This window comes from Hermetia illucens, chromosome 6 (genome assembly GCF_905115235.1).
Source record: "Hermetia illucens chromosome 6, iHerIll2.2.curated.20191125, whole genome shotgun sequence".
Classification (NCBI taxonomy): domain Eukaryota; kingdom Metazoa; phylum Arthropoda; class Insecta; order Diptera; family Stratiomyidae; genus Hermetia; species Hermetia illucens.
The window spans coordinates 71,135,488-71,161,600 of NC_051854.1; the positions used below are offsets into that span (position 1 = coordinate 71,135,488).

A 26,113-nucleotide genomic window follows, 5' to 3' on the forward strand; every position below is an offset into this window, starting at 1 on the left:
CCTAGCCAACCCGCCAGTTCGTTCATTCCCCTCTATGTCCCTATGACCATGAACCCATGGGAGGATGAACTTCAGCGTGTCGCCCATACCGTTCAAGTTGTTTCTGTACTGCCTCGAGAGCATGAGGGAGGTAGTCGCTGAGTACAAGTCCTTAATGGTCGCTTGGTTGTCTGCAAGAATGGCTATGTTACGCTTTGAGCAGCCATCGACAAGCTACCAGTATCGCAATACTTCCACTTGGAATACACTGGCGATACATGGGAGACTATACGACCCGGATACACTGCTTGTATTCGAGAAAACCCCCGCACCGACTTCACAGACCACCTTTCATCCGTCAGTGAGGAATACTGTGTCATAGCCTTGCAACACTACCACTCTGCTCTGGTTTGATAGTCCACAGTAAACTTTCTCGTGAAGTTCATTTTGCATGTGACATAGTCTGCTGGGGAATGTCCAGATTTCCCGAGGTACGTCCTCTAGGATTTTACTATGGTCGTAAGACTTTACTGTCCAGCATCCGGACTCACATATCACAGATCCGAGATTTCATTTCCCTCTATACCACAATGACCAGGTACCCAGAGAGTCCACCGTATTGAATCTAGAAATAGAGTTGAATCGATTTCTACATTCCTGAACGATTGAAAGTGATCAAAGTATTACTCAACGCTCTCAATGCAGTTTGGCTATCGCTACAGATTGCGATGTGTCTGCCACCTGCACCTTATAGTCTACCTTTTCCAGTGCCTTCAGATACTCTCCGTTTTTACGGAGCTACAAAGGTTGGTAAGGGGTTTTCTTAACTAACAACCCCTTTCCTTCCCTCCCTTCCCGTTGGTGAAAGGAATTCCCTGACCTGAAGGCTCTCAAAGCCGGAAGATTAGAAGGGCTTGCCCGAAGTAATGTGTCAAACGGTTCCAGGCTAGTTCTCTGATGACAGGGAGTGTTTGGTTGGTAGTCTGACAGCGTACTGCTGCGGAAGTCCAACACTCTGTGCGTAAAGGCATTCACCTACCCTATTGAAAAAACGCCGGGCTGTAAACTATCCAATGCACACAGTTGGGATAACGCCCTGGTTTGAGGTTAATGTTTTTTGAAGGATCATCTCATACAGGGTTCTTGGTAGACAATAGACTTCATCCTGGAGTACCTCATGTAAGCTCTCGGAGAGCAAAGGCAATCTGCTGCTTAGTTCAGGCATTCCTGATAGTTAAGGTATAATAAAGGCGCAGAATTGCAAAGAAAAGAACAACTGGTTCCCGAAATATGTCTAACACGAAGAAAGCAAAATGAAGAAAATCTTTAACCTTTAACCACATTCATTCAGTCATAGCCTAACATACTTGCCCTCTGCCATAGATTAGTTCACGAACTCAGGGTGTACCGCTGAAATTTTATCAACCACCCACGCAATCATCAAAACTCAAAGTCTCTATATATCGTGCGAAGTACAAAGTACTTTGAAAGTGACAACCATTATCTTCTTATCCAATATTCCGATAGTATTGTGCTAAAAGGAAATGTTCAGGTGTTTAAAGGAGATTTCGACCGTAATGTTGAAAATAAATCCTCCCTTATGCAGAACATAACAAACACTGTGAGAAATTTCGCATAAATATCTTTCAGTACCTAATTAAAAAGATAAAAATCTCTCTACCGTTACTCCACATACTACTAGTCACTCTCCTCATTAAAGCACGCTCATAAATAATTCATTCCGTAATTAGTTTCGGCTTTGGTTTCAGGAGCAGAATAGAGGTCGCACGGGCTTTGTAAATATAAATCTACCGGGAATTTATTAAGACTTGGTCGTGTCCATTTTGCAAGCTTAAGAGATTTAAGGGGTACCCTCGATGGAATGAGGGAGTAAAGAGTTCTCAGAAATAAACTAACACAAAAGAATCTACCACAAAACAAGACGATTGCAATGGAAAAGACTTTTTGAGAAAATAAGTTCACGTAGGATGTTGTTGGGAAAATTAGTTTAGACCCTGCTAGGATGTGAACCTTTGCTGGTCCTTTGCTTGCGCTCAGAGAATGGAAATCATTTGAACTGAAAATTTAAATTTTACACAAATTGGAAAGTAACTAAATTTGTTGGGATATTGGACGAAAGATGTAGGCCAAAGGATTTTACAGCGCGGAAACTGGTGCCCTCTCTGTAAATGCTTACATATGCGCATGCAAGGTTGATTCCTGGCTTATTTCTTCGATTTTCATTCAGTTCGTTTCATTTCTTATTGATTAGGGGAGAATCAAACTTATTTTAAGATACAAGCTCCTTGCAGTTTTTTTATAGAAAGGAACCTAAAACAGGATTAAAGATTTTTGTTTCTGCTGTGAAGGGTTTCAATTCACCAAGGAAACGGCCTGGCATGCATGGCTCCACAAAAAAACCGCTTTTCCATCACAGCAAGGTTTTTCCTCTAATGCGAGCTCTGTATTCTGCTTTATCCTTTCCAGCACATCATTAATGTTCACATCAACGATTTACACTCAGACATTCTTCATCAGCCCCAAATATATTGCATAACATTATTCACGTGTTGGCTTTGTACCATTGCGGGGCGGAAGGCTTAAAGGAGAGAGGGTGTGGTTGGCGAGAGCACGTCTCGAACGCATCAGGATTTCAAACTAGAGCGGAGCAACGAGAATCAGCAGAAACACCATCATGAATTTACAGGATAGCAGTCATTTTGTGCATTTCCATCTTCTTTTTGCCGCTGCCTTTTTCAACTTCAACATGGGTAAGTAATATCGTGTAATTTTTAACTTTCAGTTCTTATTTAAATTTCATTTCATTCATGCAGACTCATTGTTGTATACTTTGTTCAGTTAATCCTGTAAAGATTTTTTGCCAAATTGAAAATCCAGAGCAAGGCTAAGGAGAAAGCGCGGTACTTTCGTGCTTTTAAGCTGATGTAAACCAAAACAGATTTTTCAGTCCGTGTTATGTTTCCAGAGTAAACCTCGCAGGATTTTTGTTGCGACTGACGTTTGCTGTTGGTTCTGCTAATGATGTGAGCTAATTGGGAGTATCAGAGTCCTGGTGAACTGTTTGAAGTTGAGACGGAATATAAGGATAACGAAGCTTCTGAAATCCCTCTCAAATGAATTTCAGGAAAGATCATTTAAGTGTGTTTGAAACTCCATAAAGCAGGGCGTGCAAATTTAATTACAAAATAAATTCTTTGAATTAATATTCATGTAATGTTGGACTAGGATTACAGGATGCCTTAAGTCCATTTCAGAGAAGTGAAGATTTTTAGACCTTTTCTCATCATCCTTTTTGGATTCCTTTGAGGGATAATATAGCCTCTACGGCAGATCTTGAATTGGTTGTTAATCTATTCACGGGTTCCGCTTCTTTTTCAATCTTAACTGGAGTTAGATCCTTATTTATACTTCTGCTGTCTAAAATGCTGGAGTCTTTGGATTATATCTGAAATGAGCCAGAGAACGTTACGACCCAAACAAATTCCAGTTAAGCGATAGTCGAACAATAATGCTAGATCCAAGCGATTCTGCTCTTAGAAATACAACAACAAAATTAAGCACCAGGAGCAATAATTTTAATTTCTTCTCCACGGATTTTAAAGGAAGCAGCAAATAATTTCCCAATATTTGAATACAGTTTTGGACTAGACTGTAGGACCAGCATTATTGCCTTCAGTGAACAAGGTATATTTATAATACAAAAACACAGGCAAAAATGACCTCTCTACCCTAGACGATGTTGCTACTGAGTGTAAGCTCTTAACGGCCGCTGGTCAAAAAGACTACAATTTCCTGCCAACGACAGGCCTCTACTATTGCTAGTACTTCCGCTCGGAGTGCATTGCGCCCGTCCCTAACTAATATTGAATCATATCCTCTCAGTAAAACGATGATCTTCCACTCTGCCCTGATTAGAAAGTCCACCACAAAATCCCTCTCGAAGCTCGGCTTATATATGGCGTAGTCCATTAGGAATATCCGGAGTTCCCGAAGTATTTTGTCGGGAATGCTACTATGGCATTAGGGTTTCACTGTCAAACTTTCAGTGGAGGATTTCTTTAAGGGATAAACCGAGCAGGACAGCACAGGCCCAATAGCATCGACACATGTGATTCGTTGGTTCCTATTAAGCTTAGCTTTATTGCATTTCTTGCTCAGTATAGGCGACCACATAACAGACCTGTCCGTTTAGAAGTGGCAAACCACCCTGATATCTTACATTAAATAAAAACTGCAATTTTGGCATTTTGATACACGAGGTTAATTTTGGGTACCCCTTCAAATGTCAAATACTGTTAGCTCCGCTGCGGTACTGCTTATATTTAGCCCACATCTCACGACTCGCAGATACACTTTTCCCAGCGAGGCTTCCATAATATCACTCATCATCATAATAATCAAAGGTGCAGCAACCGGTATCCGGTCTAAGTATCCTTTAATAAGGAATTCCAGATATCCCGATTTTGCGCCGAGTTCCACCAATTCGATATCCTAAAAGCTGTCTGGCGTCCTGGCCTACGCCGTAGTTGAATCTCAGGCAGGGTCTGCTCGTCTTCTGTTGCTACCATAGATATTGTCCTTATAGACTTTTTGGGCTGGATCATCCTCATCGATACGGATTAGGAGACCCGCCCACCGCAACCTATAGACCAAAAATTCCTCGCAGGATTCGCACCTCGAATGCGGTCAAGAGTTCGCAATTTTTCGTGTCAAGAACTCAGGTCTTCGAGGAATACGTCAGGATTGGCAAGACCAATGATTTTTTACAGTAAGAGCGTTTCGTGACGAACCGTTTTTGGAAACTGAAATAGATTCTGTGTAGCTGTTATCGGTTGTGATTTAGATAGGAGAAATTTTCAACGTTCTCAAAGTTGTAGTCCCCTATCTTTATTCTTCCCGTTTGGCCGGTGCGATTTGATGTTGTGGGTTGGCTGGCTTTAGATGTTGACGTTGCCGCCTTATATTTTGTCTTGCCTTCATTTTTGTGCAACCCAAGATCTCGCGCCGATCGCCGTCTCTGGGTGAAAGCAATTTGTACGTCTCGGGTCGTTCTTCCCATGATGTCGATACCATAAGCATAGGCCAGCAGTTGGGTAGACTTAAAGTGAATCGTGCTCGTCCTATTCACCTCAGCATCACGGATCACTTTTTCCAGGGCCAGGTTAAAGAGGACGCATAGTAGAGCATCCTCTTGCCTTAGACCGTTGTTAACGTTGAATGGTCTCGGAAATGATGCTGCTGCTTTTATGTGGCCTCGCACATTGCTCAGAGTCGGTCTTATTTTATCAATTTCATCGCGACACCGAATTCTCTCATGGCCGTGTTCAGTTTTTCCCTGGCTATGCGATCACAGGCGGCTTTAAGTTCGATGAAAAATGGTGCCACTGATGGCCATATTCCAACAGCTTTTCCATCGCTTCCCGCACAGAGGAAATTTGATCTGTTGCTGATTTGCCTGGAGTGAAACCTCCTTGGTATGGGCTAATGATGTTCTGGGCTTATCCGACCTAGCAAGATAACGTAAAATATCTTATAGATGGTACTCGGTAACGTGTTACTTCTATTATTGGTGCACTGTGTGATATCGCCCTTTTTTATGCATAGGACATAATAAATCGGGGCCAGTCAGGCATTGATTCACTGTCTAACATCTTGAGTATAAGTTGATGAACCGTTTCGTGTAGTCGGTCGCCTCCATCGGTTCCTGGCGACTTATGATTTTCAAGCCGATGAATTGGTCGAACTGTTTCTCCTATACCTGGTGGTGGCAGTATTTGTTCGTCGTCTTCAGTTAGTGGACCTCTAACTTGCCGATGTTCTGGTTTTCAGCAGTTCATCAATATATTAAACCCATCATTTCAACATGCCCATTCTGTGGGAAATCAGATTTTCCTCTTTGTCTCGGCAGAATGAGTATCGACGTGTATAGAGTTTCATCCTGCTGGCTTGTTGGTAAAACTTGCGCGCTTAGTGCGGTTGCTTCGATAACATCATTTTCGTTTTCTGGCTGGCTAAGAAACCTCTTCCGAGCACATGGTTTACTGGCTCTTCTCCAGGAAACCGGTCTCTGTACTACGCATCTCCTGCAACGATATTACATCAGCTCTATATTGGGACAGAGTGTCGGCTAGCTGCTTGGCAGGTTCTTCTCTGTAGAGGGAGCGCATGTGCCACAAGGAAATGTGCAAATCGTTATTCCTTTATCGTTGTCGGGTTCGTCGTTGTGTTATCAGCCTAGTTTGAAGCTCTTTTGTGGCCTCTTGACAAGTTGCTTTCTGCGTAGGGTTGTCAGCCCTACCCAACCCCAAACTGGGGAGCTAATTCGTACCATTTGTCTCGTTTTTAGGCACGGGGGACTCACCTTCATCTTTTTACGTCGGCAGCTTTTCGTTAAGAAAGAACTTTCAGCGATAACCACGTGGAGGTGGAGATAGGATTTAGCAGTAGCACTGCTGGTGTTTATTTCCCAGGTTTTCTGCTCCATCGTGTGTACCAATCCACGTTTCGCCCCAGTATCTATACTACCCTTTGACCACCAGGCGCTCACTCATAACGGAGTTAAATATCTCTGCCACCAATATCGCCGAACCATCGACATACTACTGCCTTCACCCAACTTCTGTCTGGTATCCGCACAACGCTGTCCACCACAATCAACCAAACCACCGGAGGGGCAACCTTCCTCTACTCACAACAATGATCAGGTGGTAGCATCCCCCCTCGCTCTTAGCATGGATATTACCCATGACGTCCCTCCTATCCTATGAAAGGTATAATACCAACATTGTTGAATATGTATATGATCGCCACTCACCCCGTGGTGGGATATAGCCAGTCAAAAACATCTACACACTATGGCTCACAGTGATCTCAATTACTCTTCAGCAACCCCCACGAATTCCCGAAATACTCGCAATTGTTTCCTACTGGATTCCACTGCATGGCGCAGCTAGCCAACGCCCTTGCTTCATATGTGACCTATTCATTGCCACCTCCGTCTTCCAATTACATTGAGTACGAGTGCCAAGCCTGTACGTAGACCAAGTTCTTCGTTTGATATAGTGTCAGACCAGCGTACTCCGCTGACACGACGCACACGCTTTTGGGAAGCAGTAGGGTTTACTTTCCATCTACTACTCCTATATAGCAACACAGACCGAAGATTAGCACAGCCTCAGTTTGATCTTAGTATTGAGATAATTACATTTCCAGATCTTAGACAGAACAGGGAAAGCGGATCTAGAGCTATTAATGCGTTGTGCAACATTCAGTTCGGTGATGCCGTCGGTACAAACCACGCTTCCTAGATATACAAATTGATCCACGCGTCCGATGCTATGCCCATTAATGCAGATAGGGAGAGTGCGATGACTCTCCCATCTACACTTGCCTCTCTCTCCAAATCAGGGAATTATTTGGCAAGGGTCCACAACCCGGTGAGAGAGCAACTAGATGTCATCGGCCTAGTGGAAATGTTTGAAGGAAGATGTCATCGTCTATTGAATTCCCCCATGTCGTCCGGCAAGGCAGTATGAAGAACGTCACCGATCACAAGAAAAAATATAATTAGTGATATTTTGCGCCATCATACGTTGCTCTGATAATAGCTATTAGCTTCTGCGGAAAGCCCCTTCGGCGTAACGTACTCCAGAAACACTCCCTGTTCACAGTATCGAAAGCTGTCTTGAAATCGATGAAGAGCAGGTGCAATGATGTAAACTCCGCTCACTGTTCCAGAGCGGTCCGTAGGGTGTCAATGCAAGGTTTCAAAATGCTCCCTGATGCGCTCCAGATTTATTTTAACTTTTATCTTTGCGATGGTAGAAAGCATGTAGAGACCCCTTCAGTTGTAACACTCAAAGCGGATCCTTTTCTTTGGGATAATCGTCACCTCTTCTTCTACTCTCTAGTACACTCTATGAAAAGTATCGAATTTTCATACGAGTGCAAGCAGCATATCTGCTGTAACTGCACATGCAGTGATAAACACCTCTGCGGGGAGACCGTCAAGCCTAGCGACTTTATTCCGTTTAAGTGCATTCATTGCCGAAATGATTTCTCTTCTGCTTAGAGGAACAGTCCCTATCTGCATGTTACTGTGACTAGTCTAGACTATGATGGAGTTAAAGACCATGGTGAAGTGTTCTTTCCACCTCTTCAGTTGTTTATCACCATAGATAAGAAGTCGACCATTGACGCCCTTCACAGGACCATCGAAAGATTAGCGACCACATCCTACATAGCTTTTTCATTATATGATATACATTTCTGAAATCAAAATTATCTGCGGCATTTTCCCTAGCCAGTACAATAGCAAATTCACTATTGTTACGGCGTGCACTAAGTTGACCTTCTCGGGATTTCGCTCTGTATCAGAGTTCGAGCGCATCACGCCCGCTATCTCGCGCAGCGGTCGGTAAAACCCTCAACCTCTTCTGCTCATTGATCCTCTTCCACGATTCCGCAATCAACCAGATCCTATGACGCACCTTCGGGACGTGGTCAACGTCCTGTTTAGACCCGCGAAAAGAGCATTTTTGGTGGTGGCCCAATGTTCATCGATATGCACATACAGTTAGTGTATATCTGACATCACATTACCAAGATAGTTCTCTCACCGTCGGGCGACAACTGCGTTATACCCGCTTTCGATGTTGAATTTAGGGTGTGGCAGCTCCCCATCCCTGCAAGAAGTGGCAAACGCAAAACATAAGCGAAAGTAAGCGACCATCAGACGGTGACGATGATCGAGGCCGATGCTACCGCCTCTCTTGTTGCGCACATCCAGGAGAAAACTCCTAAATCTGATCGCGAAGTGGTGGCTTTGATTGCCCGTAGGACGTCGATCAGTTCAAATCCAACTGACCTTATGGCAAGCTTTGTTCTACAAAATGTAACACCAGCGACGGAGCGGTGAAAGTTGCAGAAATCCAGGAAAATCTCACCATTACCGTTGAATTCGCCAAAACCGTGTTTCCCTATTACATGTCCGAGCAAAATGTTGTCAGATCACCCATCACGATCACAATGTCACCTTTAGGAAGCCCCTCCTGAACTGCATTCCATTGCTCGTGGAAAGCATCCTTCTCCACTATATCGCTGGTGCATAGAATTGCACAAATATGATGTTCTTTACCCTGGACGGAAATGTTATAGGTAGAAGTCTTTCAGAAACAGACTCCTAGGTCAAGAGAACGCGCATATTCCTACCATCTCACTTAGCTTAGGCCCAGAATATTCAGCTTATATCGTTGGAATTCTCGCTCCTGTTGAAAAAAGAGAGCATTTTGAGGACCCTTGCTACAATTGTGGAGGAATATGCTCACGTACCTGAAACCAATCGTAGTCCGTTCTCGATAACGAAAAGCCGTTGAAATGAGGTCAATCCCTATCCGAAGCCTTGTTGACGTTTCGGTAGCAATAAAATTTCAAGATTTACAGGTTGCCAGCCCACAAATTTCTGTCGTTTTTATGAAACGTTTTGTAACGACAAGTAAACTTTGAGTATATTCTTAAGCCCTAACTCACAGGGTAAAGCTTTGTTTAATGTTCGCTCTATATCTGGGAAGCTATCTAAAGCATCTTGCTTGTAGTTTAACGACCCCTAGCTGTACTAATTACCTGGTGTTGATTTGCCTTTGGGATATAAGTGCTAGTGACTGGCGATCTCTCCTACATCGCCTCTCAATGGATATCTAGGTCCAGGGTCTGCAAAACAATAAATGTTAGGCTGAGTACCACGACGTTCTTAGAACCCAAATAGGAGCACCTGCACGCTTTCGGTAGGAAAACAACACGTATACCTCACCATCCAAACCATTAGATTTATATGCGCAGTTGATTTTATCTTTGGTGGTTGTCGATCCGATAATCTCATACGATAGGGACTATATAGCTTCCAATGAGCATTATCCTCATGGGCGGCAAGGTGGTCCACACCTGCACCACCAGGGTCTCAATAGAATATTCCGTCCGGAAGCTATCTGAATTTTAAAAAAGTTATTAGCCCTTACTTTGCTTAACCAAAGTTTACTTACTGTACTTCCGATGCTTGGACTGTACTGCAGGCAGGATCTTGTCTCTTGCCAAACACTTCATATATAGTGGCCAGTATTTATGCCAGCGGTAGATATTGAAGACCTCCCTGGATAACTGCCTGAGATCAGACATGTCTTCTTTCCACCAAGATGGCAACGTCTTTTTGCTGTATTTTGCTGAGAACGAGACTGTAAAGGTGGTTTCAAACAGATTCTCCAGACTTCCGATATTTGACTCCAGTTACGGTCAGGCTCTTCCTGAATTCATACTTGGGAGAATTTTACTAGCACAACAAACGCCTTCAATCCTCGAAAGTGTCAAACAATCGTCGGAAAAGCTCCTTACTGTGGTTTTCAATGCTTTCCATCTCGGCAAAAAATGGCAGACAGACAGTAAACCGATTTAATAAAATCTTTTTTACACAAAACTACTAAATCTCATTTGAATATTTTCCATGGAAGTGTTCACATTTATATAAGACTAGCTGACCCTGCGAACTTTGCTCCGCCTTAGAGGCAAAAACTAAGCAGATTTTTGATTTTATTAAGTTAATTTTTTTTATTTATCAAGTTTTTCAATGATTTTTTAATTGGTTGCACTCTTCAGTTAACCGATCCATGAGCATGCCGCATATAATTGACCATGTGAAAACATTGATTTTCCAGATTCAGACCACAAACTTTCAAGGATTTACCTTGTGATTTGTTAATGGTCATGGCGAATACAACACGGATCAGAAATTGAGGTCTTTTAAACTCAAACGGCATATCGGTTGGGATCATCGGGATCCTCGGAATGAGAACTTCCTCACCTTCGAATTTTCCTTTGAGTATCGTCGCGTAAATCACATTGTTCATCAATTTACTTACCACCAAACGCGTACCATTGCAAAGTTTCGGTGGGTTTATGTTTCGAAGCATGATTACTACGGAGCCAACCTTTAGGCGTAAGTTGTGCTGGGGCAAGCCAGGCACATTCAAGAAGTTTAAAAATTCAATTGAAGTTGGTGGCTTCATCTTTATTTGTTACACAGTCAATGGATTTGAATGAATGCTTTGTTCCAATGATATCATTCTGAAATATGTAGTTAAGGTCATCTACATCTTTATTCTTAGCCGCTAAACTCGCTCGCTCACTCAACCATTCATTATTTTTGTAGTTAGTAATGATGTTTGGGAATACTTTGTTAATAAGTTCGTCTTTCGATGAGACAAAGTTACAAAAATTCTGAGGAAATGAAATCAATCCGCTCGATTCGTCCACCGGTACTCAACCATTAATGAGAGCAATTGCTCAGAGAAACCTTCAGCAGATGTATCATTAAGCAATGCAACTCCCACTTTTGTTGTCAGCTGAAGTTTCTTCACATGTCGCCATAGATTCGATGATTTGAGGCAAGTGTTTATTTCGTCGGCAGCTATTGACCCTGGAATTACTGGGAATGTTTGGCGGAAATCACAGACACTGAAATCATTGCGCCTCCAAAACATCTCGGGTCATTGCGTAGATCTTTCAATGTTCGGTTAAGTGGCTTCTAATGCACGTTTATGCGCCATTGTGCATTCGTCCCAGATGATAATTTTCGATGCTGATAAAACTTTGGCCATTGCGGAGTTTTTTGAAATATTACATTTTGGTTCTTCAATAGTTTGAAGATTTAACGGCAATTTTAATGCTTAATGACAGTACGGCATCCTTCAAAAAATGTGGCTGCTATTCCAGAAGAAGCAACCGCAAACGCAATGTTGGATCCCGCACGAACTGTCGCTAAAACTACTGACATGAGGAATGTCTTGGCAGTTCCACCAGGGGGATCCAGGAAATATAAACCACCATTTCCATCATCAATTGCCTTCATTAATGTATCATATACTTCCTTTTGTTGGGGATTCAACAGTGGTACATTCATTTGAACTACTAAATCTATCTAGTTCCTGGTGATAATATTCATGTTTCTGTTCCAATTCTCGATTAAATGCGTCGTTCATTTCGCGATTTGGCGCTGGCATTCCTAACCTGACTAATAAACTACCGCACATAAGGTAACACATGTCTTCGATCAAGAGTAAAGCCCGATTATGTATCTCCTCATTCATCTCAAGATCGGGATTTCTGGAACTGACACGTATTTGATGTCAAATATCTTCTGACATATTATCCTTGTATTTATGCCACAGGTTAGATGGGTTCGACGGAAAGCATGTCGAAATGATGATTGCAAATAATGTACGTATCTGACTTGAAGATGCAGAGATAATGGCTTCAACGATTGTCGTATCCCAATGGGCATTGTTTTCTAGTAAATTGAACTCTTCACTTGCAGCACGATATATTGGGAATATTCTACCATTAACAGTCCGTAGTCACCCAAATGACGTTGTCCCACGCACATTTACCAGCAACAACTGCAAATAGAAGCATTCATCATTCTTTGGATCAACTGTATACATACGACCAAGAGCATCAGTAGAACGCACATCCGGATAACCAGGAACCGTATCGGCTTGCTTCCGTCATTGAAAATTCCAAGTGTAATAACTTGGTACCTCTCAGTAAAGCAAAATTCGTGCAAACGGATCACTTTGGCAGATCGCAAAGAAAGTGGTCAATGTTGTCGCTGGAGGTGTTTCAACACGTTGAACAACATTCGAAGCCGTGAAGTATACTTGTTGACCATTCTCCAGATGCACCGTCAAATGCATAGCAATAGGATGACGTTCGTAAATAGGGAATGCGAATATACGCCAAATCGCTTCATTGCAGTTCACATAACGACCAACTTGATAGCGCGCAATTTCATCGTTGGTATTGGAAAATTGTATGCCAAAAACCGCCATATCGCCGTCTTTCGTGATATATTTGCAAATGTATTTTTAGGACTTTACTGAATTGTACTACTCAACGTTGCAATGTGTCTTGATCGTTTTGGAAATAAGTGGCGAATATGGAACAATCCAACTGTTGTCGACAACGAAATCCATTCTTTTCACTTTTGTTGTGACAGTTCGACCGTTATCATCGGATGATCGACGGCGCCAGTGATGGTCTCCGCCGTTAATTTCCGTGGTTATCGTTTGGAATACTTGCCGTCGATCATATCGAAACGCTGCTTCCAATCAGCACTTAATAAATCTCTTTTTGTGCGTCGAAAATTATCTATTATACTTGTTGATTTCTGTTATTCGCTCAACGATTTCGCATTGCCAACCGAGCCGTTTCACGGGCTGCCTCGCTTTGCTCTTGTGATTGAGAAGCACGAAATCGAGCCATACTAACGCGGCGCTCTTCAGGGCAATTCCTTGTGCTTCTTCAGTCACTTCATTCGCAATGCTTCGTATCACTCTTGCATTACGGCTTTGTCGGGAAAGATTCGATCGTCTTGGTCACGGCATTGTTAATAATGATTCAAAGAAAATACAAATTACTGATGATTATATATTTCTGACAAAATTTATATTATCAAATTTTCTACTTAACCATAGACCAAATCACGTTTAGCTGTCAATTGCGTTTTATTCTTCCATGTCAGATGTGTCTTTGTTATACCACGTTTTATAGGGACTTCACGGAAACGTGGTCGAGTGGGATAAAAAGTACCGTCTCCTGGTTCTAAGCTACCTCTCCACCAATTTTCAGCCAAATCAGCTCATCCGTTCTTGAGTTATAAATAGTGTAACTAACACCACTTTCTTTTATATATATAGATGTGGTCAATATAAATTGAGCTTCAATTCGTATTAGTTTAACCTTGAGAAATTATTATGAAATTCATGATAATTTTCCTAGACGCGCTTGTATTTACGCAATTGTTTTCATTCACAAAATATACCCTGGGGTGGGCATCCGTGTTAAATACAAGAAAATCAGCCATCATTCAAATAGAACAACATTCACTACAAAGAATATATTCATCATTCCCTATCAAATCAAACAACCCTCGAAAAAATGGTTCTGAAGGGAAATTTATCATCACTGAATTCTGAGTCGCCAGCAATATCCTTTTACGATATTGCCACTTTGAATTCAAAACAGTAACAGCAAATTATCAGCAAACTCGGTTAATCTCCCCTTCAATAAAATGGGATCGTATCAATTAAGACGGGGGTATAAATTCTCGGGTAGCCATCATTAACCCAAAATGCGTGGGAAAACCCTTAAATTGCCAGGCGTCCCTTTTCCCAGTCAGCCTAGAAACTTCTAGAACTAATCACAATACGAACATACACCCAAACTCTTCCTGCTGCTATAGTAAGTGGAGCCTTTTAAATAGAACCGCCATAATCTTACTAAAAAACCGTCTCCCCGCATTTTAAATATGGCATGATATTTATTTATCCAATGCTCCATAGAATTTTAATGGAATGGAGAGGAATCCTTGAATTTAGACGACGTATTTATCCAATCGATTTTTACTTCATTGGCGTGACAAGGTACGGTTGATTGTGCGACACTAGGCTCCACCAGTCGCTGGCACTATTCCCTACGTACGCTGTTTACTTTTAGTAGACCCTACTTACCGGATTAGATACGATTTACATCTAATTAAGGGATTAAGCGAAAATATTTATGGCTTGAGTTAAGAAAAACTTTGCGAGAGCAAGTTTTGCATGAAAAGGGAAAAACTTTTATAATGAATTTGTCGCCTCGCAACGAGATAAAGCGGGTGAAGCTCGATCCAACGCTATGGGTCTTCCCGGCTCGTCCTTGCACGTCGGCCGCGCGAACTTTCAAATAGATGGAGGAGAGTTCGCACATAGTAGTTTCTATTTCATGTCCACTTTTGCAAAATATGAAGACAAAACAGACTTAAACTTTGCTACGATAAAACTTTGAAATAATTTAATATAAGATAAGTACGTGAATAAATTTTTGTTCATTTATTTTTTTCCCGTCGTTGGTAAATAAACTTTCCAGGGTGTAGCTTGTTTTCAGCCAGGTCGCTCGTAAATTGTTTTCCATGGAAAGGAGCTTAGCATTCTTGATGAATTGGCTTTATGTATCAAGAATTCAAACCCCAGCGGGAAGAAGAACACAAGGTAGATGCCGTGCTTATAATTCTACTTAAAGAGAAATTTTGATAGATTTTAGAGGATATTATGTCTTAGAAGCTGTATACCAACTTCCGCTTCTCATGTCCCAATTATAGGGAAAACAGGAAGGTGAATGTAAAAACAAGAGCCTTGGTTTCCATCAGCTAATCTTCCTTCGGTGCTTTCGAACGGCAGCATCTTCGGCCCATGATTGTTTTAACAAAAGTTGCATCAACATTACCTCATTGATGTCATCTTTAACTTCTATGTGCAACAACTCTTTCTTTCCACTTCCCGCCGTTTGGCTTTTTACGGTCCTTGATTGGTTCCAGTCTTGTTTAGCAATGCAACTACCTGTTGTTAGTAGCTGTCTGTATTCCTCATTTCGACAATGAATTTCATATATCCTTTGTGGTCTATATAAACCACTACCATTTGCTTGAAGTACACTTCCCAGGCAGCATCCAAAATCTAATCTCGGGGTCAACAGGTGCATACAGCCCTCAACCGAGAGACTAGAATCTGGCATGCAAAGTAGTATCACTAGAGCGAGTGAAATGGGCATTTAACTCGTTCCATAGATACAAGTCTGCAGGTCCGGATGGCATCATCCCTGCGCTAGTAATAGAAGGAATGGATGCCCTGGGTCTACACATTCGGAATATATATCGTGCATGCCTGGCACACGCTTATATTCCAATTAAATGGCGGGATGTGAAGGTGTTGTTCATTCCCAAACCAGGAAAACTCACCTACACAGACGCAAAAAGCTTTCGACCGATCAGCCTAACGTCCTTTCTGCTAAAAGGACTAGAAAGGCTGGTAGATCGGTTCATAAGGGATACACACATTCCTAAATGGCCACTTCACCATAGGCAACACGCCTACCAGAAAGGCAAATCCACGGAGACAGTACTCCATGAACTTACGACAAAAATAGAAAAGGCGATGTCCGAAAAAGAATACGCCTTAGGCGCATTCATGGCCATCGAAGGTGCCTTCAATTATGCCTCATTTGCGGCAATTTGTGATGCGGCAAGACAGCATGGAATCGAACCGCTGCTAATCAGTTGGATCCTTCACATGCTAGAGTGAAGAAAAATCCACATATCGGTCGGCCAGAAGTCTATTGAAGCAGGATGTCTCAGGGGCTGCCCACAGGGAGGGGTTCTCTCTCCACTGTTATGGCTCTTGGTGATGGATACCCTGCTGTGGCTCCTGGAGGACAAAAAAGTCTTCGCGCAAGCATTTGCGGACGACCTAGCCGTAATAATTACCAGCAAGTTTGCGGACACAGTATGAGACCGCTTGAATGCAACTCTGCATGTAATCCACAGCTGGTGCCTCCGCAATGGACTCACGGTGAACGCTAGGAAGACTGGACTAGTTATGTTCACTAGGAACGTCAGGTGGGACAGCTATACGCGACCCACCTTAGCAGGGGCGGAAATCCAGCTGGTACAAACAGTCAAGTACTTAGGAGTACATTTCGACTCCAAGTTAACGTGGAAGCATCATATCGAGGAACAAAATCAGAAATCCTGCAGATTGCTCTGGTGCTGTAGGAATGCGATAGGTAAGACCTGGGAACTTTCACCTAAACGGATATATTAGATGTATACATCCATAATAAAACCCATTTTGATGTATGCATGCATCGTCTGGTGGCCAAGACTGAACTTTGCTAACAGCAGGAAGCTGCTAACGCAGATTCAGAGACTTGGTTGCCTAGGTATTACTGAAGCAATGAGTACTACGCCGACTGCGGCACTTGAAGCTATCCTAAATTTACCCTCCATTCACTTGGAGGTGAAACGGAAAGCGGCCAACGACGCATATAGGCTCGATACCATTGGGGCGTGGAAAGACGGCCAATAAAATGGTCATGCGTCTATCTGGAAATTCCTTGGAAAACATCCGGTAGCCCTGATGCCGACCGATCATATGGTTTCCAGATTCGTCTTGGAAAAGACATACACTGTCGTAATCACCGAAAGAGAAGAATGGTCGACAAGTGGCCATGAGTCTTTTCAGATTACAGACCTAATAATCTTCACCGACGGGTCACTCACGGAGGATGGATCGGGTTCAGGTGCGTTCTCGGAGAATCCGATTATAGAACTGGCCCGACCCCTCGGGAAAATGACGACCATATTCCAGGCGGAGATATATGCCATCTCATTGGCAGCAGAAGAATAATGTCTCCGACAAAAATGGAGGAGTCGCACCATTCGAATCTGTTCCGACAGTCGGACGGCATTATCAGCACTAAATGGCAACAACATATCAAGCCAGTTGGTGTGGAGTTGTCATCAGGTGCTGCTGAAACTTGGCCGACTGAACGAAACATTCCTGATGTCGGTGCCCGGGCACTCTAACATCGCCGGTAATGAGGAGGCTGATAGATTGGCTCGCCGAGGGTCTGGATCCACAATGGTGGGGCCAGAACTAGCTCTTGGAATCCGACCATCTACTGTCAAGTCTACTCTGAAAGGTGAAATTGCAAGGATTCACGCAACCGAGTGGAGAAATTTCCTTGGAACCGAGTGGAAAATCCTTGTGAAGGAGCCTAGGGCAACTAGAGCGGCATTTTTGTTGTCCCTTAAGAAGTGGGACATGAAAACCCTAGTAGGGCTTTTGACGGGACACTGCCCCTTAAACTACCATATGGAAAAGATTGGGGTAGTGGTTTCGGCTGTGTGCAGCCAATGTGAGGAGGAGGCGGAGACGGCCCTGCACTTTTTATGCAGCTGCCCGGCATCCTCAGCACTCAGACGAAGACACCTTGGCAAGGTTTTCTTCAATGAAGAATCTACACATTCTCTGCCTCTTGAGAATGTTCTCAGATTCGTTAAAGCCTGCGAACACCGTAGGCGGGAAGCCATTGAATAGGCAACTTACGGGGATAGTGCAATGGGCCTAATAATGGCCTGAGTGCTCGGAACTGCGGCTCCCCCCAGTTAACTAAACTAACTAACTAACCTTTGTGTGGGATGTCACTGCCATTCACTTATAGTTTAGCTACAAATTTTCCATTTTCAGTAAAATGGAAAGCTGCATCCAGACGGTAGTTCCCTTTGTCTTCTTTCTTCGTCTAGCTAACCGTTAACTATCTTGTATAGATATGCTGCCATTTTATCGTAGAAATCGTTGTTCGACGTTAGATAGGTAATAATAATATTGTCAAGGCAAATTGTACTGCGTCCTAAAAGAGCTAGTGTGCCGTTTTACTAGTTATAGTATACCAATTAACACTAGTATGTTGTCCAAGGCAAGAACCGACAGCCACTTAATTATGTTACCTACTTCCAAGTTTCCCAACCTGGGATCTAGTATTAAGTATTCTTCTAGGTGTCTCAATTTATTTCGTGGTAGCATCCCTTCCCCCTCCCTAGAATCCACAGACCTTTGTCCCGTTTAATACCGAGGTCGGCTCATCGAGATCGGTTTCGCCATTTTATTTTGTCAAATTTCTGATCTATATGCAATCTCGAGGCTTTTAAATCGGATCCCATCCAGCGTGTCAAGCCACCGTTGTTTCGGCAGAACTTTTGGCTGTTTACTCACTTCGATGTTCAGACTAGTCTACGCAAAAGAAATCTGGTTTGCGCTCATTATGTGACCATACCATCGAAGACACCTCACTTGCAGTTTTTCCACGATCGGTGCAAGCCCATATCGATCGCGGATGTCCTCATTTCGAATGTGATTAAAACGTGTCACGTCACCACTGCAACGCAACATTTTCGTCTCCATTATCGCAAGACTCCGTTCATTGTGTTTTGTAGTCGGCCAACACTCAGAACCATATAGAGCGACAGGACGGACGACATTGCGATAAATTTAAGATTTAAGACGTTTCTTGATTCGTCGATCACAAAGATTACCAGTTGTTGAACACCACTTCATCCAGGTTGCGTTAATGTGTGAAGCAATTTCATAGCGCAGTTCTCCATTGGCTGATAGCATTGACACGAGGTAGTTAAATGGCTCAGTTCTGGGTAGGTCACTGCCGGTGACAGTGATAATGCCTGTTTCATAGGGATCGGTCGTCAAAAATCCAGTTTTATTCAGATTCGATCTGAGATCGTGTTGCATGAGGCGATGATTTCATTTTTGGACAAGTCGCTCGAGATCATTTTTGCTATTAGATGCTAGGAAAACATCATCTATAATACATAGGGTACTGGACATTGGATGTCTCGCGTGACGGTGTCCACAACAAGAACAAAGAGGAGTGGGGAAAGGACGGTTACTTGATCAACTCCAACAGAGACACGAAGCGGTTTTGATACACCCGCCGCACCTCGAACTTTACTCTTCCGATCGTGATAGAGTAATTGAACCCAGTGCACGAGTTCTTCTGGCACTAAGTGTTGTCGTAGAGCATGACAGATGAGTTCGTGTGGCACACGGTCCAACGCTTTCTCTAGATTCAGAAATGCAATGTAAGGAGGGCGATGCTTCTCACGGTTTTTCTCCATAAGTAAGTGTGCAGAGTGTATTGCAACAGTAGTTCCAAAATTTCTGCCAAATCCGACTTGATCCACGGTTATTTAAACGATTTTGCGAATGCGGTTCTGAAGAATGTATTAAATATTCTCTATTCTCGAGTGACAGCGATCGCTTTCTTTGCTTCCCGGTTGGCATTTTTATAAATTTCTCAATTGGCGAGGGTTTTATCGTCGAGAAACTTGTGATAAAGGCGTTTCTTTTCACGGACCTTCATTTCAACATCATTATTCTCAAGCCAAATATCTCGGTTTATGACCCCGAGTGTTGCAGAGGCCGCTTTGTGGATCGTATCTTTCATTTGGTTCCACGATTCTTCCACATTCATAATGGTTGGTAATCGTAAATGAGATCATTACTTCTTTCTTCTCACGAGAGCGCCACCATTTAATGCGCGGCGGGCCAGTGCGTTGCTCACACTATTTTATCGGTGGCTTAACTTGCAGAACAGCAATCAAAGGCCGTTGTTGAGGTGCTATGATGAATCAGTGACGGTGGTAAAATGTTGGCGTCTTATGAAAATATGGTCGATGCGTTCAATTGTGCCCACTATAAAATATAGGAAGATGGGACATTCATTTGATCTACCATGTATTCATAAGTATTATACAAGATCATGGGTATCCGCAAAATTGATTATACTCTCGCCAGCCTCATTGCGCACTCCAAACCCCCGGCGCTTGTCATCCACATGACCATTAAAGTCGCCGGCAACGATGATATAATCAGCAGGCGTTACAAGTCTTTTCATCGAGAATTTGCAGAAGGCATCTTTCTCGGCATCAGGTCGACCTGTCTGTGGTGCGTATGCGGTGAAGAAGTGAATAGTGCGATCAGCTGATATAATGGTGAGCTTCATCAACCAATCATCAAATCGTTCGATTTCTTCTCTCTGAGTTTACAATACCAACAACGTATTGAGTGTGTGGGCTACCAAAATAGAGAAGTTTGTAGCCTTTTTATCGCGTTCGCGTTCTATGTCGCAGCATCGAGTTTCTTGCAGAGCGCAGATATCAACCTCGGTCTTTCCGGTTACATATTTGTTTTGACTAACATACTTACGTCCTGACGTCTTCCATACGTCAAGAACCCTTGCCCATTCCTCGACAGAACCCAGGCTCGTCCTGCCGCGTCGACTGAGGTGAACGCCCTAACATTTTTCCGATGCTTGTTACTCAATCCGATCATATTATTTCTAATGACATTGAATGCATTTTTGGTCGGCCTGTCAAGAGATCTGTCACCAAGAGAGATCAGGTAGTATTTAGCATAGTGGAATAAATCCAACTATACTTTATTTATCTCTTTCCCTGAACTCAGGATTTAATTTTTGTTTTACTGAGGATAGTAAAAAGTACGTTGCCTAAAACCCTCCTCCTTTCCCTGGGCTTGGAACCAACATACTATGTTAATGGCATGGCGGAGTTCAAAACAGGCAGTGTCCGAAGATATTCCTAACTTCACCAAGTGATAATTTAGCCTGCAGTGGCCAGTAAGTATCCCAACTGTAATCCGGAGACGAAGTTTAAACAATCTTTCGAGCGCTTGAGTTGGTAACCCTCCATAAGCAGCCTGAACTGTTCTATTCTTACTAACTTTGCTCAGTACAATTCCCTCAGCCGTTCCTGTTTGCCTTTCAACATCCTTCAGCCGTGAACCCATTTCCAATTCCAAACAACATTTCTGCCGACTCCAGCCTGTATTGTCTTCTAACGCAATTGGGCGTGTAGTCCAGAGTATCGAGGGCGTACTTAACAAGCTGAGCGTGTTTAGGCTGTCAGGCATTCCCGCACCAGTTTGGAATTCACCTGGTTGAACCTAAGTGCCTTAAAAGCCACTTGACTGTCGGTTAAAATAGCAATGTTCCATTCCATCAAGGTTGAGGGCGCACATCTATGGAACATACTTCCGCCTGGTATATGGTGGTATGCTTAGTCAAAGTACATTTTCCTTTAATCAACGACCGTGCTGCCCATTTCCTTTACTTTAAGGGATCCGTCAGGGTACCAGTTAATCAATTACTGGTTTAAGCCTTATGTTACTGCCACACTCCCACAGTTTGCCCCGTTGCTTCAAAATGTTTATTACTTCTTATGGAAATGAAACCTTATTTTCTTGCTATCCTTTAGTATCACCAATTTAGGATACTGCCTAGAAAGAATATAAGCTTTCCTTCTATTTCGGCAGTCCCTCCTCGCTGGTACTAATGCACATTTGCAAGATGTCTGCATCTGTATATGCAGATGGTGACGAATCAATCCCCGAAGTATCTCTAGTGATGCCGTTGGGCATGCCCTCATTGCCACACTGATACACATACAAACTAGTTTTTGAAGTCCGCCCAGATTACTGCCCCATAGGTAATCACTGGTCTTACTTGGGATATCCGCGACACTTGTGAACGGGACAAAGGTAGAAGAAGAAAGAAGAAGACTATTGTAGTGTGAATGTTGAGGAGAAGTTTCTCGGGGCATCCCCACTTTATCCCAGGACCTGCAAGTCAACAGAGCCCTTGTTGCTCTCCGACATATATTTTCAACATGCGTCTTCCAGCGTAGTTTTTGATCGTGTGTAATTTCCAAACATTAGACCACTGTTGCTCGTTTCAACCCCATACCATATAGTTGGCTGGCCCTTAGGTGAGCAAGTCTGCGCTTCCTAGTGAACGGTACTATATATGTGTGCGTTTGTAAGATGGGAGAGAAGCATAGCTTCTGACCGCTCAGACCGTAGTTGCCCATTGTACTCGACTCTCCCGTCTAAGAAAATATTCCAGATATGTTTATGTATCGCCGAAATTCCGTTAGTAGATGTGATGCTACCACCTGCAACTGGAGCACATCATCACCTGAGACCTGACGCGTCCATAATCGGCATTTCCCTCTGCACCGTAGTGGTCAGAGTAGTAGGGATAGAGTTCAATCGGGTTCTACATTCCTAATCGATTTTTGAAGTGATCAAAGGACTGTTAAACGAGCTCAGTGCACTTGCATTTCTACTTATCAGTGGGACCTCAACACGAGGGTGATTACTAACATTATACCCATCCAACAACCTCCATGACAAGTTTCCTGCAACATGGCAACCTTAACTATGTGCTCGCGCATGTGCTGGCCGAGATCGTGTATTGTGGCAGTTACTCTAACGTAACCCAACTGCAGCAGTATGAATTAGCATATGCCTGGATGGTCCCTAGGGTGCACCACATTGTTGCAGGAGGGGGTCATCTGGCCACTTTGCGAAGAACTACCCAACCATTCTATTTGCAGAGCTCATCTCACTATCAGAGCTCTATTACTTCCCTTTTTCCTTTTCTCTTTGGATGGCGTCACTGCCTCAACCGCCCTTTAACAGTCGATTTTCTTAAATTGAAATTTATCATCTCACCCTCGCTCGGTATTTACCTCACGACGTGGCCGTTCTATCTCCCTTCCACAAGTAGTGCAGCCTCCACTTCTCCAATTGTTCATAATCGCAGATGGCGAAGATGAACGCCCTTCACAGCAGTGTCATCAACGGCGAGATGGTGAAGATTTAAGTAGCTTACGAACTGTTAACGGTTGTTGTTATGGTGACCAAAACTATGCCGTGGCATCACATGCCTAAAGTGTTGTCTGAGCGTGGCTTGGTATTCAGATTACTCTTCATGATTTCCCTTCAAGAAGCCTATCTTGAACTACGTGCAGATGGTTGTAGAAACCATTCTTCTCCACTGTATCGGAAATCTTCATTGGTACGGAGCACCAGTTCTAAAGTTGGAGGAGGTAGACTTTAGATTTAGATCAGCGGCGCAACAACCGGTATCCGGTCTAGGCCTGCCTTAATAAGGAACTCCAGATATCCCGGTTTTGCGCCGAGGTCCACCAATTCGATATTCCTAAAAACTGTCTGGAGGCCTGGCCTACGCCATCGCTCCATATTAGGCAGGGCCTGCCTCGTCTTCTTTTTCTACCATAGATATTGCCCTTATAGACTTTCCTGGCTGGATCATTCTCATCCGTACAGATTAAATGACCCGCCCACCGTAACCTATTCAGCCGGATTCTATCCACAATCGGACGGTCATGGTATCGCTCATAGATTTCGTCATTATGTAGGTTACGGAATCGCCCATCCTCATGTAGGGGCCGAAAATTTTTTGGAGGATTCTTCTCGCGAACGCGGCCAAGATTTCGTAATTTCTCCTGCTAAGAACCCAAGTCTCCGAGGAATACATGAGGACTGGCACGATCATAGTCTTGTACAGTAAGACCTTTGACCCTATGGTGAGACGTTTCGAGCGGAACAGTTTTTGTAAGCTGAAATAGGCTCTGTTGGCTGAAACAACCGTGCGCGGATTTCCTCATCGTAGCTGTTATCGATTATGATTTTCGACCCTAGATAGGAGAAATTTTCAACTGTCTCAAAGTTGTTTTTTCCCCTCCTTATTCTTCCTGTTTGACCAGTGCGGTTTAATATTGTTGGCTGGTTCGTTTTCAGTGCTGACGTTGCCACCATCTGTTTTGTCTTGCGTTCATTAATGTGCAGCCCAAGATCTCGCCTTGATGGCCGCCTGCTCGATCTGGATGAAGGCAGTTTGTACGTCTCGGGTGGTTCTTCCCATGATGTCGATATCTTCAGCATAGGCCAGCAGTTGGGTGGACTTGAAGAGGATCGTACCTCTTGCATTTACCTCAGCATCACGGATCACTTTCTCGAGGGCCAGGCTAAAGAGGACGCATGATAGCGCATCCCCTTGTCGTAGACCGTTGTTGATGTCGAATGGTCTTGAGAGTGATCCTGCTGCTTTTATCTGGCCTCGCATATTGGTCAGGGTCAGCCTAGTCAGTCTTATTAACTTCGTCGGGATACCGAATTCTCTCATGGCGGTGAACAGTTTTACTCTGGCTATGCTATGCTAGCCGACTTTAAAGTCGATGGATAGATGGTGCAACTGTTGTTCATATTCCAACAGTTTTTCCATCGGTTGCGCAGAGAGAAAATCTGATCTGTTGTTGATTTGCCTGGAGTGAAGCCTCTTTGGTATGGGCGAATGATGTTCCGGGCATATGGGGCTATCCGGCCTAGCAAGATAGAGGAGAATATCTTATAGATGGTACTCAGCAACGTGATATCTCTATAATTGTTGCACTGTGTGATATCTCCCTTTTTATGTATGAGACAGATAATGCCAATCGTCAGGCATTGATTCGCTGTCCCATACCTTGGGCACAAGTTGATGAGCCACTTGGTGTAATTGGTTGCCTCCACATTTAACCAATTCGGCTGTAATTCCATCGGCTCCTGGCGACTTATGATTTTTTAGCCGATGAATTGCACGGAATGTTTCTCCTAAACTTGGTGGTGGCAGCACTTGTCCGTCGTTTTCAGTTGGCGGGACCTCCAACTCGCTGATGTTCTGGTTGTTCAGTAGCTCATCAAAGTACTCATCCCATTGCTCCAATATGCCCGTTCTGTCGGAAGTCAGTTTTCCCTCTTTGTCTCGGCAGGATGAACATCGAGGTGTATAAGCCTTCATCCTGCTGACTTGTTGGTAAAACTTCCGCGCCTGGTGCGGTTGCTTCCTGAACTTTTCTAGCTTACAGACTTCTTGGTTCTCCCAGGCTTCCTTTTTCCATCTGTTTAGTCGCTTCTCCGTTCGACGGAGTTCGTGATAAGTCTCTGCGCGTGCTCGCGTTCTTTGAGAATGCAACATTACTCGGTATGCGGCATTCTTTAGTTCCGTTGCTAGCTTACATTCATCGTCAAACTAGCCATTCCGACTCCTTTTCCGGCTGGGGCCAAGTATGTTTGTGCCGTATCAATGATAACGATCTTCAGGTGGTTGTCAAGACCATTTGTTGATGCTTCATCTCCAGGTCCTCTGTTGACTGCGGTTATTGCGGCATCCATTTCCCTCTTATAGGTGTCGCGGAGGGTTGTGTTGTGGATGGCTTCAGTGTTAACTCTCACCTGGTTGTCAGTGGGGATTTTGGGCCGTGTTATTATTCCTGCTCGGAGCACCATACCAACAAGATAGTGGTCCTAGTCTATATTGGCCCCCCTATATGTTCTAATATTCATCAAGGTGGCGTTCGATCAACAAGTGGTTAATTTGGTTGAAAGTGGTCGCGCCTGGAGAGTCCCCAATATGTTTGGGGACCGCTTTCCGCGCAAGCCAGGTACTTCCAACAACCATTTCGTGTGACCCTGCTAATTGAATAATCCGCAGTCCGTTATCATTTGTTTTTTCTTGTAAGCTATGGGAGCCAACGTATCGCCTGAATACGGGCTCCGTCCCTACTTGGCTGTTAAAATCCCCAAGTATGATTTTAATATCATATCTGGGACATGCTTGGAGGGTTCGTTCTACTGCCTCGTAGAAGGTATCCTTCTCCGACTTTGCAGTCTCCTCTGTAGGAGCGTGAACGTTAATGAGGCTTATATTTCTAAACTTGCCTCGCAAGCGCAGAGTGCATAGCCGTTCACTTATGTTTTCAAAGCCGATAACAGCAGGTTTCATTTTTTGGCTGACTAAGAAACCTACTCCAAGT

General features: G+C 43.5%; 1 protein-coding gene across 1 annotated transcript in view; it reads left to right on the top strand.

The window, feature by feature from the left end:
* Positions 1-26,113, top strand: part of LOC119660162 (zwei Ig domain protein zig-8-like) — a 241,780-nt gene that overhangs the window by 54,153 nt on the left and 161,514 nt on the right. The window contains exon 2 of the mRNA XM_038068566.1: positions 2,467-2,750. Coding sequence (XP_037924494.1) covers positions 2,675-2,750 — 76 coding nt within the window. The 5' untranslated portion in view covers positions 2,467-2,674. The remainder of the gene's footprint in view (positions 1-2,466; positions 2,751-26,113) is intronic.